Source organism: Gymnodraco acuticeps, unplaced genomic scaffold, assembly GCF_902827175.1.
Source record: "Gymnodraco acuticeps unplaced genomic scaffold, fGymAcu1.1, whole genome shotgun sequence".
Taxonomy (NCBI): Eukaryota; Metazoa; Chordata; class Actinopteri; order Perciformes; family Bathydraconidae; genus Gymnodraco; species Gymnodraco acuticeps.
Genome location: NW_022989931.1, coordinates 347,906 through 364,991, shown reverse-complemented (window position 1 = coordinate 364,991; position 17,086 = coordinate 347,906). Strand labels below are relative to the sequence as shown.

The window sequence follows — 17,086 nt, the reverse complement described above, 5'->3', positions numbered from 1 at the left end:
CTGAAGTGGAGCAAAAGTGACTGCACCCAAAACAATAAACCTGCTAGCTAACTAGCCTAAACTCAGTAGCAGAATGTGGGCAACACGTTCTTCTCCACAGCCGCGCGACCTCTGAGTCAGACGTCACTTCCCCCTTTTCTATCCTACGGGTACAGCCGTACAGCCACTCCCCCTGAACCCTGTTGTAACAACATAATACACTTTTTGGGGATGCAGCTTGGGATGTGAGGACATGGCTTAGAACGGGCGTGTCTGTCCTGCCAGTGTTGGCAGGACATGAATTAAAATGTCGAACTCGGACTTCATTTTAAGGACATTTCGGCCAGGGGTGTTGTAGAGCTATATTTGTTTAAGCACCGGATTGGCAAAACAGGAGAGTGTGTGCACCAGTCTGCTTTGATCTATGTATTCATGTCTGTGACTCTCACAGTATCTGCTGCCCGCAGCTGCTTTATAGAAGGAAAACCTCCTTCACTTCATGAAATCTCTGCAGCACCAGGAGGCAGCGGGAGGGTTAACTCAGCCTCTGAGAAGAGGAGCGCGCAGTGCCTTTCACGCACCGCCTTCACTGTGTTTATCTTCAGAATCATTAGAAAGGCTAAAGAGCGGTGTGGCTGATGTGTTTTAACCACACACACCTCTACACACACACCACACACACCACACACACACACACACACACACACACACACACACACACACACACACACGATTTCAACGCAGACTTTTGTTCCTCCATGTTACGTTGTTATTGTTTCACTGAGCGGACCCGCAATTTTTTTTCAAACGCTCCCCTTTTTGGTCCATCTGCGGCGGTAATAGGTTTTGTGCGCTGTGATGATTCGGCTGTACCTTTTAGTAATGAATATTAAATGTTGTGAGGAAATATTTCCACCAATAATTCCAATAAGTAATCCAAAATGTATTCACTTCAGGTTTACGAAAGTAACTGTAATCAGATTACTCGTTTTTCAAATGTAACGCGAGCTGAATACAGTTACTTGATTTTTGTATTGTATTTTTGTACCGTTACATGTATTCCGTTTTTTTTTTTTATAAACCTTTTTTTTTTTTATGGCCCTCCGGCCCACACACAGCACCGGCCCACCGGGGAAACTCCCGGTATTCCCAATGGCCAGTCCGCCCCTGCCCACAATTTAAAGTAAGTCACACAGGACTATCTCCTCTTTACTCTTCTCGCAGCAAGATGTCAGAACAAAGTGAAAAACAAACAATGGCATAACATATTATTAATATGTCGGGTAGTAATAGATTTATTTATTTTCTTCTCAGAGTACCAGAATGCATAGTTTATGTTAGTATTTCTAAAAATCTCCTGGGGGAGAATCCCCCCAGACCCCCTGCTGGGGTTGGGTTTTCAGCATGTGTGCCTTTTTATATAGTTCAGCTTTGATTCCATCATCTCATTAAACCTTTTTAAAAGCATACTTTAGTTCTGTGAAGGGATATAAGGGATATATGCACTGTACTTCACTTTAATTAATATTGTATGCTGAAAAGCATATATTACAGCACGTTTTTTTGTTGAATAGATTTGAGTGCTTCAAAATGTTGGGTCGCGATGTATTGACCAAGTAAAAAGTGGGTCCCGAGGCCTGACCAGTAGGGGTGGGCGGATCGATCCCAAAATATCGATACCTCCGATATTACGTTACGTTTCAAAATATCGATACTAGAGCCAATAGGATCGATACGGTTATACTTTTTTTCTCGTCTCCTCTACTCGTCAATTTCTTCAAAAAACTATGTGCAGACGAACACAAGTATATGCTCTTTTCTTCTCTCTCCACTGCTGTCCTCTTCTCCTCGAGGCTCCCTGCCTGAACGCCGATTATCAAGCTGACTGACAGCAGCCAGCAGGGCAGGACAGCAGCAACCAGCGACTCGCGAGTGCAACACAGACACGCGCATGATGGCTGAGAGAAAGAGCAGCGTTGTGTGGAGCAATTTCACAACTGGCCATTAAAACTTAGCGAACTGTGATGTGTGCAAGAAGACAGTTCGCTACTTTGGCCACTTTGTATTGTTATTTTTCACGTTTGCACTTTAAATTTGCAAAAGTAAAACGTGTATTTGTCTATAAAAACTGTCCTGTCTTTATTCATGAAAATGAATTCAGATTTAGTCTATTTATGATGATTTCAGCTCAAAAACCATGTCATGCAGCTCTCCCCTATATGAAAGTACATAAGACGCTTTTCATTAAAAAAAATATCGGTATCGATATCGGTATCGGCGATACTGGCCCTGAAATACTTGGTATCGGATCGAATCCAGATTTTGTGGTATCGCCCACCCCTACTGACCAGTTGAGAAGCACTGCTCTAAAGCACCCTGGAACCGAGGGAAACTGAAAGAATACGCCCATTGGCTACAAATCAATATATGATTGGTTGATCAAACTGTCAGTCCAAACGTACGCTCTCATTCAGTGCAACGGCCAGGGCATTCGATCAAGGATGTAGAATACCTTGTTGAAGGACAAGATCTGATTGGTTGCTTTCTTTTCTAACACAAAACCACTGAAATGCGTAGCATGGTCCGAGAAGGACAAACAAATCAATGTAACACTGTAGTATTACAGATTAACAACACAGATACCATTTTCATTTATTCATTTTATATACATTTTATTTATAAAATTAAATCGATTTTTTGTTTATCTGAGTGTTCCAGGGTATTCTCTGAATGAAGGCCCTGAGTTATAGTATGTGAACGCTGGAGTAAATCCTCTTCCTGATTTGCATGGATCCGGCTGAATGTGAGGCCTGCTGCGTGTTTGTCCCCGAGACAACGAGCGACGGCAGCCAGAACAGTTTTTTGTTTCACGATGTGACAAAGCCGGCTTACTGTCCTCCCTTAAAGTTTGTATGCTCAATGCCGGCTACCTTCCCGTTTCCACCATGATTGCATCATACAGAGCTGTAGATTACACATATTTTACACCATCAAAGTATTACCGGCTTCCTTTGGCCGATGGCTGGGCCAAGCTGAGCATATGCTCCGCGATTAAGCATCCTTAAGTGATTTTTCATAGCCCGTTTCATTTACCCATGTTTAAATGTGCTTTGGTTAAGCCCATTGGCCTCTTATGTCAACATGCTGCTGAGGAGATGGCATTAAATGGATTTAGGTGGGTGTGTGTCTGTGTCTTTATGTCTGTGTGTCTATGTGCGTGTTTCAACATGTTGAAGGTTTATATAATGCTTGTGGGTGTAAATGTGTGTGTAACAGAAATCATAAAGCAAGGTTGTATGAATGTATATGTTGCTATCTGTGCATGTATGCTTGTGTAGAGGGTTAGTGTGTGTGTGTGTGTGTGTGTGTGTGTGTGTGTGGTGTGTGTGTGTGTGTGTGTGTGTGTGTGTGTGTGTGTGTGTGTGTGTGTGTGTGGTGTGTGTGTGTGTGTGTGTGTGTGTGTGTGTGTGTGTGTGTGTGTGTGTGGTGTGTGGTGTGTGTGTGTGTGTGTGTGTGTGTGTGTGTGTGTGTGTGTGTGTGTGTGTGATAAAGGTCTGGCCCTTAATGCCAAATCAGCCACCTGGTCCCAGATTGGGCCACAGCCTGGTTTCATATCCCCTCCTTCATTTGGGAATGAATGGGATTAAATGTAATCCCGTTTATAGACACCCGTAGAGATCAATACTAAACTGCATTTAACTTGATTTGACTGTAATCTATTACAAAGACGCTTACTATTGCACTAAGCGTTGTTTCGAAAAAGAGCCAATGCTTCGTTAATGGCTGCATTTAGTTTAATTCTTGGACCAGTTCTCTTTACTAATGATTTCTAATCCAACGTCAACATAAGGACACACCGACTCCATTGACCTGATTTCAGTTGCTAGTTTTTCTGTATTTCCATGCGATGTTTCACTTCCCTCGTAAATATTTGCATATTAATTTGAAATGTTCACACAACAGGATGATTTGAAGTGTAATCATACCAATACCCGCACGTTTTATAAATACACACATGCCGTGGTTAATTGGCGGTTAGATTTCTAAATCTCGGGGTGCAGCCTTACTCGTTCAACTCAAAGCAGGATATCTGAGAGACATGTGTAACAACCCCCCCCCTACTTTCCATTTAATTGGTTTCATAAACAGATTAATTTGAAGGAGAGGGGGGCTTAATTGCTAATCAGCGTTTCCATGCAGCTCCTGAAGAGTTGAACAGGATCAAGTGTGTTCTTCTACCACAAAAAGGCCTTTAGAGCCTGCTGTACACTGACAGGGGAAGAGAGGAGAGAACAGGAAGAAGGAGATACAAAGAATAAGGAGGCAGTGGTAAGAAAAAGAGGAAGCAGGAAGGAGAGAGGGACATTTAGAGGATAACGACAAAAGGCTAGGCTCTGTTCAGAAAAGTTTGTTTAGTTACCATTGAATGTGTTGATGTCTTTGAAAAGAGATATTGAACTCTAGATATTGAACTCTAGGTTTCAATCTACCTACATTCTCCCACCCTACACCCCTCCTGCACTCCCTACACACCCAAATCCGCTTTAAGACACTGGTACTGGCCTACCCTTTTGTGAGGATCCGGTCCTTCCCACATCCAGGAGAGGATCAAACCATACACCCCAGCATGTGCACTTCGTTATGCATGGGTCAATGGGCTTTCTACACCCTTACTTGAGCCAGGTACACTTCAACAAAAACACAACTCTTTGTTATCCCGGATCCAAAATGGTGGAATGAGCTCCCCATTGACCTCAGGACTGTTTCACCTTTACCTTGGCCATTAAATCAGAAAAATAAGAATGGAAATGGAGCTCTTCATGAGTTCAGCCAATTTGAATGCACTTGAAGAAGAAGACGATTCAACTTATTGTCATTACGTAGTACAGGTACTATGTAACGAAATGGTTTCTCTGCATTTGATCCATCCTAGTGTTAGGAGCAGTGGGCTGCCATTATGTACGGCGCCCGGGGAGCAGTGTAGGGAACGGTGCCTTGCTCAGGGACACCTCGGTAGCACTTGGTCTTTCCGGGACTTGAACTGGTGACCTTCCAGCTGCCAAGCCAAGTCCCTATGGACTTCGCCACCACCGCCCTACTTCAATGATTTGGCTTATATTGAAGCGAATGTACCTGCACTTTTCTTGTTGTTCTGAGTGGTTTATTGCACTTATTGTAAGTGGCTTTCAATTTAAGTGTCAGCTAAATGTAATGTAATGTTGTTGTTGTTTTTAATCTTGACATTAATGATCATGTTGTTGTTCCCAGCGGTGCTGAGCGATCGGCTGATCCTGCTGTCCTTCCTGGAGCAGAGCCAGGTAGCTGCAGTCTACCTCAACCCAAAGAACCAGGAGACCCCGGAGACTGGCCGGCGAACAGACAAACTCTCACCCTCTGAAATCAAGGTACAGTCAACGCATTGATGTCATGTGCATGAGTAATGTGTGTGTGCCTGAGAGATTATGTGTGCACAAAGACTGGTGTGAGAAGATGAAGTGAGAGTCAGAAGGAGAAAGTAAAGACAGAAAAAGAAAGGCAGTAACATGTCGTCCCATATACTGAAACATTGTGTGTCAATACTTCTCGGACAACAAAATAAATTAACTTTGATTTGAAACCAGGAGTCTTCCAAATAAGAACATCTTAACCTGTTGCTTCTTAAATCATTTGCAGACTTCTGTCTATAGAGATTACTTCACAAACTGCCTGAATTTAGCAAACATTTAACTGTGTCATTTCGGTAGTTAAATCAGTTACTACAGTATACCCACCATGAGAATCTATTATACTTGTATGTGCCCTAACCTTTGGCTTAATGCAGTTTGTAAATTATGAATATTGGCCCAACTCGAGCTTTGTATCTTTGGGCACAACAGGTGAATGTAGTCACCATGGGAACACGGTGTGCCTCTTACTCTCTACATCGTTGCTGTTTCTGTCAAATAATCTCTCATAAAAGTGTGTATTGAGGCAGCTTGATCTGGAGGTGTTTTGTAGGTATTAGTAAAAAGTCAGATTATGTGCCGACACGTTCGTCCCTCCCCAAAAACAAAACTACACTCTGTCCTCCCTCCCTAGCTAGCTGGCTAACCGCTAACCCTGGCATTATCACATTACTGCCAAGCCCTTTTGTTAAGGTGTGTGTGGTTGTGTGTGCGTGTACATGTGGGTGTGTATTAAAGCAATCGTTGCTGCCGTGCGTCTGTCTCCAGAAGCAGAGTCCTGATAAGACACCCCCCCCCCCATAGTGTACACCCCACACCTCTGTCAATGCATGTGCTGCTACATACACACATGTGCACACACACGCACAACTACCCATCCCCCACAACACACACACACACACACACACACACACACACACACACACACACACACACACACACACACCACACACCACACACACACACACACACACACACACACACACACACACACACACACACACACACACATCGCCCTGGTCCAGTGGGCTAAGCTGGAGAAGGGAGAGTGGGGGGCGTTGAGGGGGGGCTAAACTAATCCGGCCCACAGAAAGTGGTTTTTGATTATTGCTGACCAGCAAACGCCAGCAGAAAAAAAAAAACGGAAGAGGGAAGAGATGGGTAGGGATGGTGAGGTGGAGGGGGGCGGGGGGAGTTGAGATAGTGTGCTATTAACCCGGTGATTTTCAGATTTTTTTCTTCTTTGCCATTTCTAATCTGTCAGTGATCTCCCGTTCAGCTGTTTGAGGCAACTCTTTGTTCCTTTTATCATCACATGTACTTCCATCATTTTAATTCATCTCTGTATTTCGTGTCCAAAGCAAATTCCCCCCCAAGGGGGCGAGAAGGGCAGACATGGACCACTGAACCTCCAGCTTGTCGATTTATTAATTTCTGCATGTTTCTGTGCTTTAAACCCTTTATTTGTTCCAAGAGATTTTAGTTTTTGTTGTTGTTGTTTTTAGAATAATTTAAATAGACATTGCTGTATTACTGCTTTCATAACGTGCCTTTCTGTCAGACCCTAGACACTCTTATACACTGTAACACAGGTCGTGTGTGTGTGTGTGTGTGTGTGTCATCGACTCTGGTAGCTGCTTCATTGTGTTAGTGAGTGTGACTGGAGATAAAGAGTGTGTGTGTGTGTGTGTGTGTGTGTGTGTGTGTGTGTGTGTGTGTGTGTGTGTGTGTGTGTGTGTGTGTGTGTGTGTGTGTGTGTGTGTGTGTGTGTGTGTGTGTGTGTGTGTGTCATCGACTCTGGTAGCTGCTTCATTGTGTTAGTGAGTGTGACTGGAGATAAAGAGTGTGTGTGTGTGTGTGTGTGGGTGTGTGTGGCCTAGCATTACTATACTTGTGGGGACCTAAATATGTTTACACAGTCACGTGTGGGGACTCGCCTCCCTTATGGGGACAAAATGGAGGTCCCCATGAGGGGGATCATTAATTTTAGGGTGAAGACTTGGTTAGGGTTAGGGTAAGGGTAAGGGTAGGGTTAGGGTTAGGCATGTGTTGGTTATGGTTAAGGTTAGGATAAGTCTCCAGGAAATGTATGTAAGCCAATGTAATGTCCCCTGAAGTGATGTATACATGGTATGCATGTGTGTGTGTGTGTGTGTGTGTGTGTGTGTGTGTGTGTGTGTGTGTGTGTGTGTGTGTGTGTGTGTGTGTGTGTGTGTGTGTGTGTGTGTGTGTGTGTGAGAAGAAGAAATGAGCTGTGGTGTTCATGAAAGGCAGGGTCACAGTGTAAGACCTGCAATTTCACCTGCTTTAAAAGTGCTTCTGGATGGAACACTGTTTAAGGGTGTGTGTGTGTGTGTGTGTGTGTGTGTGTGTGTGTGTGTGTGTGTGTGTGTGTGTGTGTGTCTCTATAAAAGTGTGTGCTATACACTTTTTACCCCACTGCCTGTACATGTGTATTTGTGTGCATACATGCATGCATTCATGTGTGTGTGTGTTTATGTGTGAACGTGTGTGCCCCCCCCCCCCCCAGCGCCACGAGAGCTCATTACTGTGCGTCTCTTTGTTGTGGCCCGTAGAGCGTGGCGGACCTTCCCAAAAATATGCACATCACTAAAACAACAAGCCCGACAGAACAAAACACGCAGACACACATTAATAATGGAAGATAAAAAACAACCTTTAGACATCAACAAAAACAAAATGGGGGAAGGACACGAGTAATATTCGGGGCTGGAGAAGTTTGAGAGCCTTCAGGTGTTAACACAGGCAGGTGAATCCAAATGAGTGAATCACTTAGGCTCTCTGATAACTTCCCCTTTTACTGGTGAATGTGATACAGCAGCTAGTCTTCATCTTCTTCCTCTTCCTCACCGGTTCTTCTTGTCTTCTTGTCATGATGAATAAATAAGTGTATGTACTCTGGTCCTGCATTGGTAAGTATTTGTGATGTCTGTTCTTTATTTGCAGGTCCCATTATTATTATTATTATGATTAATAATGTCCCCCTTCTACTCCAGTAGGACTCAGATGAGGGTGTTGCACTTTTCCTTGTTTATGTGATGTTTTGGTGTTGTTGTTGTTGTTGTTTTGTTTCTTTCCGTTAACTGTCAAGTGGGAACTAAGTATTTTTTTGTATGTTTTTGTGTTTCTCTTATTATCCTACGATACTGTTATGATTGGCTGTGAATAAGAAAATATCAAGGACAGACCATCTATTTCTATTTTTTTATTTTGTTTGAGAAAGGGGCAGCTAATATAAGATTATTTTCTCCTCCCTGCTTCTTTTCGGGTATGGTGTGTTTATTGAGACATGTTTTGTAAATCATTGTTATACATTAAGTTGTGCATACCATGAACGGAACAATTAAAAATGAAATGAAGCTAATAAAATAAACATTAAAATACAAAATACATAATAAAAGTTACAATGCAGTTTAAGATGTGAATAGTTCAATTAAAAGCAGCGGCAAAAAGAAAAGTCTTCAGCCTGGATTTAAAAGTAGTCAGAGTTGCAGCGGACCTGCAGGTTTCTGGGAGTTTGTTCCAGATATTTGGAGCATAATAACTGAACGCTGCTTCTCCATGTTTAGTTCTGACTCTGGGGACAGAAAGCTGACCAGTCCCTGAAGACCTGAGAGATCTGGATGGTTCATAATTTAGCAGGAGGTCAGAAATGTATTTTGGGCCTAAACCAACTGTACGTGTCGTTCCATGTCCAGATGGTGTCTGTGGAGGTGAGCGGTCGGGGGGGTCGCAGGCTCAGCAGGCGGCTGGCTCTGAACCGTTTGCAGGACATGGCGCTCTGCTGGTGGGACTCGGAGGAGCCCAGTGAGGAGCTGTGGCCCTGGACCCTGACAAACACACACAGGAACAACCTGGTCCTGCTCAGCTGCTCGCTTGCTGAAGGCCTCAAGGTACATTCACACACATGCTTAAAAAGAGCGAGGAAAACGTTGCCAGGTAAGGTTAGAAACTTTGTGTACACATGGGGTGGTTGTACAGGTCAAACAAACCCCAGAGATCCACCCAGGAGATCGCTGTTTCTGTCCCAAGTGAAACCAAAATTCAATGTTGACTCATTTAAGGTTATGTTAAAAAGGACCTACAATGCTTATTGGGGTTTTCTCCATCCTGTAGTGTGTTTTATACTCAGCGGAGGCACAAAATATGAACCTGAAAATGATCGTAATAGGGCCCCTTTAATTACTTAAAGGTAGGGTATGTAAGTTTGAGAAACCGGCTCGAGATCGCTAGAATTTGAAAATACACGACCTGAGAAATTCTGCCACTTCCTTACAGAGCCCCTCCTCCAACACACACGAACACGCACATGACCAATGAGGGCACGAGATAAGTTTGTGCACAGATGGAAGGCTGACAGGCAGGTAGGCCATCCAGTTATTTTAGCCGGGCCGGCTCAGATGATTGGTCGTGCTTTTTACAGCGCCACGGCTTCCACAGATGACATTGTTTATGGATTTGTTGTCAAAGCACTTCAGATATTCATTGCTATCAGGATGTTAAGAGCATTCCATGGAATATAACAAAAAGTGCATCTCGAGCCGGTTTCTCAAACTTACCTACCCCACCTTTAACTCAAGTGAGAAGATGGTGGATTGCTCCTTTGGGAACGAGTCTCAGCGAGATACTGATTCTAAAGGAAGTATTTTAAGTCACAGTGATGAAGGGAAGAAGAATCTGAGACTCAAGGGAAAGCTCTCCATATACAGGTCAATCTTCAGTATATTTTAAAACCGCAGGATAGTTAAAGCTTTCTTTTTTTTGTAATTCCATTTTTTTATTGGATTTTAAGCACAAACATCCAACATCATATACAAACTCAGAGAAAAAACAAACAATACCAAAGAAATACAAATAAAAACAGAAAAACAGGCATTGACAAGTTTCCATACATCAGAGTTAAACATCCAGTCATAGCAGCACACATGAGTGCATGATATTGTGAGTGTCCCACATCCACTTATTAGTGTCTTCACACGGTTCCACCTTCCCCAGACATGTATCTCCTGAAACTATCCCATTGTTCATTAGCCATGCCACTTTGAACATTCAACCTTCCCAGCATCTTTTCACATGCAGCAGTCTCCATCATTTGAACCCTCCACATATTGAGTGTAGGAGTTTAGGGGTCCTTCCAACATCTTAAAATGATCCGCGCACACGTTATTAGGCCAGTCTTTAACACTCTAAATACACATTTATTCAGATGCGGGGTCACCGTCCTGTCTCTAGAGGGGACAAAGTCTTGGCGAAGTGGGAATATCACATTTCAACCATTTTCCCATAGAGTCCAGAACACTCCTCCACAAGGGACAAACCTTCGAACATTCCCAAAATGCATGCATATACGTGCCACGTTCTTCTCCACATTTCCAACATAAATCATCCTTAATCAGGTCCTTTCTGTGTAGTTAAAGCTTTCTTATGACCTTTTCAGGAGTCTTTGAAGCCTTAAACTCAGTAAACACACCGTAACTCTAGCAGTTTCTTTTTTTACACACACTAAGTTGCTCTCACACACACACACACACACACACACACACACACACACACACACACACACACACACACACACACACACACACACACACAGAAAGGACACATAGTGAACAAAGCTGCTGTTTGGAGTGGAGGCCTGTGTTGTGGTGGATGGGATTGGGGACGGTGTGTTAGTCACCTCTAGGTCGGTGGCACCTCTGTGTTGCACCTCCATGCATCACCATGTGAAATACACCGGAGAAGCTAAGCTGTGGTTCAGCGTGAAGGAGAACGCCTACACTTCCACACACTCACACACTTTACACACACATCTTCATGGCCTCTGGCAAAACCCTACCCGTGACCTGATTCTGTGTCAACGTAGGGTTGTCTTCGTGCCAAAAGCACATGAAAGATCCCAAATTACCGAACTGAGCTTAACTCTACTCCTCATGCTGTGTATCGGTAAGCGTATGCAAAATATTTCACTACAGCAGAGAGAGAAGGGAGATGAGCGTTACCAATTGCATACTAGGAAAACAAATCCACGCAGCAGAATGAGGGAGGGAGGCACATGAATATTGAAATAAGCAAAGCAGATGCTGTTTGCTGCTTTCACTTGTTTTTGGAACGCTCTTCACATTTATCTACACTCCTTCACCTAGTTTATTCTCACTGTCTCCTTCAACCCCCCACATCCTCCTCTCCTCCTTCCTTCCTCCACGCTTCAAGAACATTAAAGTGTCTTCGTGGGGCTGCGGCATCGCGCTCTAATGAAAGCGTTTGTTGTCATTTTTCAGATGCGCGGTGTGAAATTAAGCGAGCAGTTTATGTAAGAGCCGTGGCGAGAATCAAACGCCGGGCACACATCGGGAGACGCCAGCTACTTCAATCACTTCAAGCTCATATATATGTTCCTTTTGTTCAGTACGCTATCTGCCGCACTAAGCCAATTTTCTAGCCAGTCTCTCGGCATTTATAAAAGTCTGATTTCTTTCCCTATGTGGTCTTAATTCGTATGCCCCCCCTCCTCATGCTGATAAGTGGAGCCACGGCATGCTGGGGGAAGGAGAGAAAAACACATACAGTACATAGTTTGATTTAATGCATTCAGTTAACAGTTTTAATTATCCTTCCTTCATGCTTCCCTCCCTACACCCCCCCCCTAAACACAAACATACACACAAACAAACCATTTAATAATCTTAATAAAAGGAAAACACCAGATGAATGTTTTCCGCCTTTTTTTGTCATATCCGTGTCTATGTTTGTGAACATTTAAAAGCGTATGACTATCCCGTTATCTGTCACCAAACAGTTTCCCTGCCGCTGTTTGATCTGCATTTCTCTGATTTCTGTTGTCTTTTAATTATTAGCTCTGTGCTGCATGGGATTTTCCTTTGGCAAAACAAGAAAACCAAAACAGATTGTCCATTACAAGACAACCTTGACTGAAATAACTCGCAACGAAGGAAAACATAATTGAATAAGTCAATCTATACTTCATCTCATCCATAACAGTACAATTAAGACTGTATTTGAAAGCTACATGTACAACTTTAAATTGGGTAATTTTGCCTCAGAAAGTTAAAGCTGCTGTTTTTAAGAAGCCCTATTATGCCTTTTGTGGTTTTCCCTTTCCTGTAGTGTGTTATTTAGGTTTTAGTGCATGTAAACGGTCTGCAAAGGGTAGAATCCCTGTGTTCCCTTCAGAAGGAGTTTCTATCCCTCTCCCTGCCTGAAACGCCTCCATTGGACCCGTTTACTTTCGCGACATATGACATCACTATGTAACACTCTACACTACACACTGTACATCAGGGGTGTCAAACTCAAGGCCCGGGGGCCAAATCCGGCCCACAACTTCATTTCATGTGGCCCACAAGAGCTCTGAAAGAATATTATATGTTTATTATATGGTTACATGGCGATTTACAGAAGCACGTTGCCCATAAACTACATGTCCCACAATGCATCTCTTCTTTCTTTTTTTTATGTCACTTTGTTTTCCTTCAAAATGTCACCTTTTTTAAAAAACTTTTTCCCCCCAGAATTTAGCTTTTCTTTTTAAATGATTTTGTGACATTCTCACTGAATAGACTTGCAATTACTTGCCCTAGACTTCTGCTTTCAGACGTAGTTAATTATGAAATTATTACCCTATCAGATAATAATCCATTGCAGAGGCAATAATGTAATATAATGCATTATTTTATATATATTACATATTTATATATGTATTTTTGATATAGTCTCAAAGTTACAACCGGCCTTTTGAGTGCAACCATACATCCTACGTGGCTCGTGATGAAATTGAGTTTGACACTCCCGCTGTACATGCATAGCTAAGATAGATAGGTTGATTGGCTAAGGGGCGGGACATCTCTAAGCGGTCAACCAATCCCAATGCAGCTGGCCCTCAGAGCAGATTGGGCTCTGGTTTCAGACAGAGGGTATGAGAGGCAGTATAGAAACATTTTGAGCATTAAAGCATGGAAACTTGTCGCAGTAGAGAAATAAATTACAAATATTAACCTATACTTTTGCACAATACGTCCTTTTTAATGTGCAGAACTGAAGCATGTACTTCAATCAAACAGTAAAGTGGACCATGAAAAGTTCAGTGTGGAACCCAAAGTGCAGAATTACCCCCAAGCTGCACTGCTTCCACTGCTTCAGGTCGAGTGAATTACGTTCCCTCTGTTCTACAATTATGTTCAGAGGCGCCAATTATGGCAGTTTAGGTGTGAAGAACATTTTGCATCGTAATCCTGCTGTATCTGGGCATTCTCTCACATCAGTACCTCAACACTAACCCTAATTCACACACCTCAAACTTCTCAGCCGCCCCCTCCTCCTCCTCCCCCTCATACAGCCCTCATCCCTTCATCCCTCGACTCTCCTCCGAGTCCCTCTGCCCGTCTTTCTCTGCTCCGTGAGCTGGAAAATTGGCTTCAAAAGGCCACTGCTGTGAACAAGGGCCAGCCACACAGTTGGGCCCGTCCACTTTATCTTTCACGCCACGGAGGGGGAAAGAAAGGTGCCGGCGAGAGAGAGACAAGAAGAATGGAGAAGAATAGTTTTGACCAGTCACTGAAACCAATAACCAGGAGAAAGCTACTTACTAGAGGCCTCTCTCTCTCACTGTCTGTCCCACCCTCTTTTCCCCTCTCTGAACTCACTTTATTCTCTCTCTTTCTCCTCGTCTTTTGTGCATATTTCTGTCTGTCTGTCGCCCTCTTTTTCTGTCTCTTTTGCACATCCTTTCACTCACTCCCTTTCTGGACCTTATTCATAATTTTTCTATTTTATGCTCTCAGAACCGGGGAATACAGTACAATAACTTGCCACAACATACTCTGGAGGGTTCACAGGCAAACAAAGCTTTTTATGAATATATTTAAATGACACATGAATACTGTATTTCAGAAGTCCTTTCTCCACACTTAGTTTAAAGACTGGCTGTTGTTTTGACTTCCAAAGTGTATTTCTATTATACATGTTTCATGTGGCAGTATGTAATACAGAGCTGTGACATTGTTGTTTTCAGACAGTTTCGCGATATCAATGCCAAGAAAACTGTCTACTGTCCACGCTTTTTTAGGGGAACATTTATAGTTTGTAGCAGAGTTCTTATAATATTCAGCGGCATTTAAAGGTTTATGTCATCATTCGCCAATCATCATGTCTCATCATGCTTACGATGGCATGAGTATTCGCAGTTCTTTTGAAAGAGTGAACCCCCACTTTGACCCTGAAAGTCTTGAGTGCCAATAATCTAATCTCCCAATCAGCTGTGTTGCCTTCAGGGGCCTTTTGCTTGCCTTTGCTCAGTACACATGAATGTGAACAGCATGGCTGTACAAATGACCCGGAGTCAAAATGCTGCTGCGCTCACTGTAATACTCCGTGGGATGCAGTTTTTGCTCTTAATGTCCTACTGTATGTAGCACATTTGAGACTTTGACTATCTTTTTCAAATATTGCACATTTATGAAACACTTCAAAATAACTCAAACTCAGTTCCTGGTCCAATTGAGCTCAAATCATGTAGGGAATTTGATGCTGATTACAAGGTATACATGTTTAAAATGATCTTAAACTGACAACTTAGATGTCCGCGAAGCCAGAGTAAAGGGGCTGTTATATATGCCTTCATGAAATATTGACTAGAGATTAAGGAGCTCCTTATTGGGTAATAAAATGCCATACTAGCCTTTAATCGGCTGCATAATGAACTGCATCTTCAAACATCCAAGTAACATCAAGGAATAATAAATCAATGCATACATTTGTGAGGCCCTGCGAAGCTAGAAAATGCTTTTATTGATCGTGGTGTGAAAAAAATAATTCAAATATCAATAGTAACTGTCAAATGGAGCAAATACCCAATTGTGATGAAGACTGTGATATGAATTGGCAGTACATTCAATTAGAGTTGTGGACAGGGGTGTGAGAAATCATTCTCCATCGTCACATATGTTTCTAAATAAAAGCGCAAATTGGTCTTGAACTCTTTAAAATACACGCTGTTGCAGGTTGAATGAGGCCATGCAGTACTTCCTCCTCACTGCTCTTTAGCCGTCTCTCTCCCCCTTCTTGTTTCCTCGGAGGGTCACCTCTCGGGGGAGGCAGAGCTGAATCAGCTGCACCTCATCCCCGATGGTGCCACGGTGGCTTGCTGGCACAGCAGGCGGGCACCAGCAGCCGGGCACAGGATGAAAAGCTGAGAGGATGAGATGTGTTGGGGGGGGGGGGGGGGGGGTTAGGGTTTGCTGAACGGAAGTAGGTTTTGTGATTCCTGTCACCGCTTTCTGTCGACTCGAAGCATCCACCTACGCATTTGTGTGCAAGTTTGTGAAATGCTTGTGTTACTTTGTCCCTGGAGAAATGTAGCGCTACCCTCCCTATAGGATACCCCAACCCTTACTGACATCACTTTTAAACGTAATATTGTTGCTTTCAACTAACCTAATACTTATGTGAAATCTCTTGACATAATGCATTTAATTAGAGTCAACGTTTCATTATTTTCAGTGTGAATTGAGCCCCTCATTCCTGCTGCCGCAAATAAAAACACACACACACACACACACACACACACACACACACACACACACACACACACACACACACACACACACACACACACACACACACACACACACACACACACAGCACCCACCCCCTGGGGGGCAGCAGGAGCTATAGCTCTGGGGGATTATGGAGTGGGAAAGAAAGCTTTCAGAAGGACAGTCATCTGCTTCTCTCCTGCTGTAGACCACAGGCAGGCAAAAAAACAAACAACAACTTCCTCAATCTAATTCCCTTTTTGGCAATGCCTGCCAAAAAAACTGGACCAGGCAGCTTTGCGAGAGAAGAGGAAGACAGGCATCCTTCTTTCTGTCTGCACGGCAAAAAGAAATGGGCTCATGTAGGCAAAGCTGCCACGGTCAATGCAGGGTTTTGATAGAGGCTTCGGTTAGGTGAAATCCCTCCTCTAACGCTCTGTTAGTGACTGTGTGTCTCCTGTCACACACCTACAGTTGATGGGTCCTTGTGGGTGTTTTATCAACACTACCACCCGTGACACGGCTTTACTCCATCAGTGTCAATGCTTGCTGGCTTAGTGGAGCCATTGTGTCCGAATAATCTGAATTCTGGTCTAAAAATCCAGAGCTTTCTTCATGTATCACTAGGGATGTAACGATATACCGAATATCGCGGTATCGTGGTAAATAAACGTCCCAATACCGTCGTGAGACTGACAAAACCTGTCTGATGATGCTGAGTGAGTGACTAGTGAGTTTGAGTTGAGTTACTTGAAAAACTAAAGTGAAACTTGATTTATTTTATTGCAGGGTCTGATTATTAATTGTCCTTGTTTATTTGTGAGATGCAGTGGCACAAAGAAAATGCCTGCTATGTTTGGTAGTACTAGTAGGTACAAAAACACTGGTTTTCTTATTCCAGTCTGTTACTGTCACTTTGTTTTTGACACTTTAAAATACTGCTATCCTACTAAAATGCTGTACAAATCAGATTTATTATTTAATAAAGAAACATTTTCCGAGTAAAACATTTTTTTCTTATAGAATTTTTTTTTTTTTTCCTTTATTTTTCAATATCGTGATAAATACCGTACCGTGGACTTGTTATCGCGA

At 43.0% G+C, this 17,086-nt stretch overlaps 1 protein-coding gene across 1 annotated transcript in view; it reads left to right on the top strand.

Moving 5' to 3' along the window:
* Positions 1–17,086, top strand: part of wdpcp (WD repeat containing planar cell polarity effector) — a gene marked incomplete in the record, with an annotated part of 85,909 nt that overhangs the window by 37,347 nt on the left and 31,476 nt on the right. The window contains 2 exon segments of the mRNA XM_034209956.1: positions 5,248–5,384; positions 9,143–9,337. Of these exon segments, the coding sequence (XP_034065847.1) occupies positions 5,248–5,384; positions 9,143–9,337 (332 nt within the window).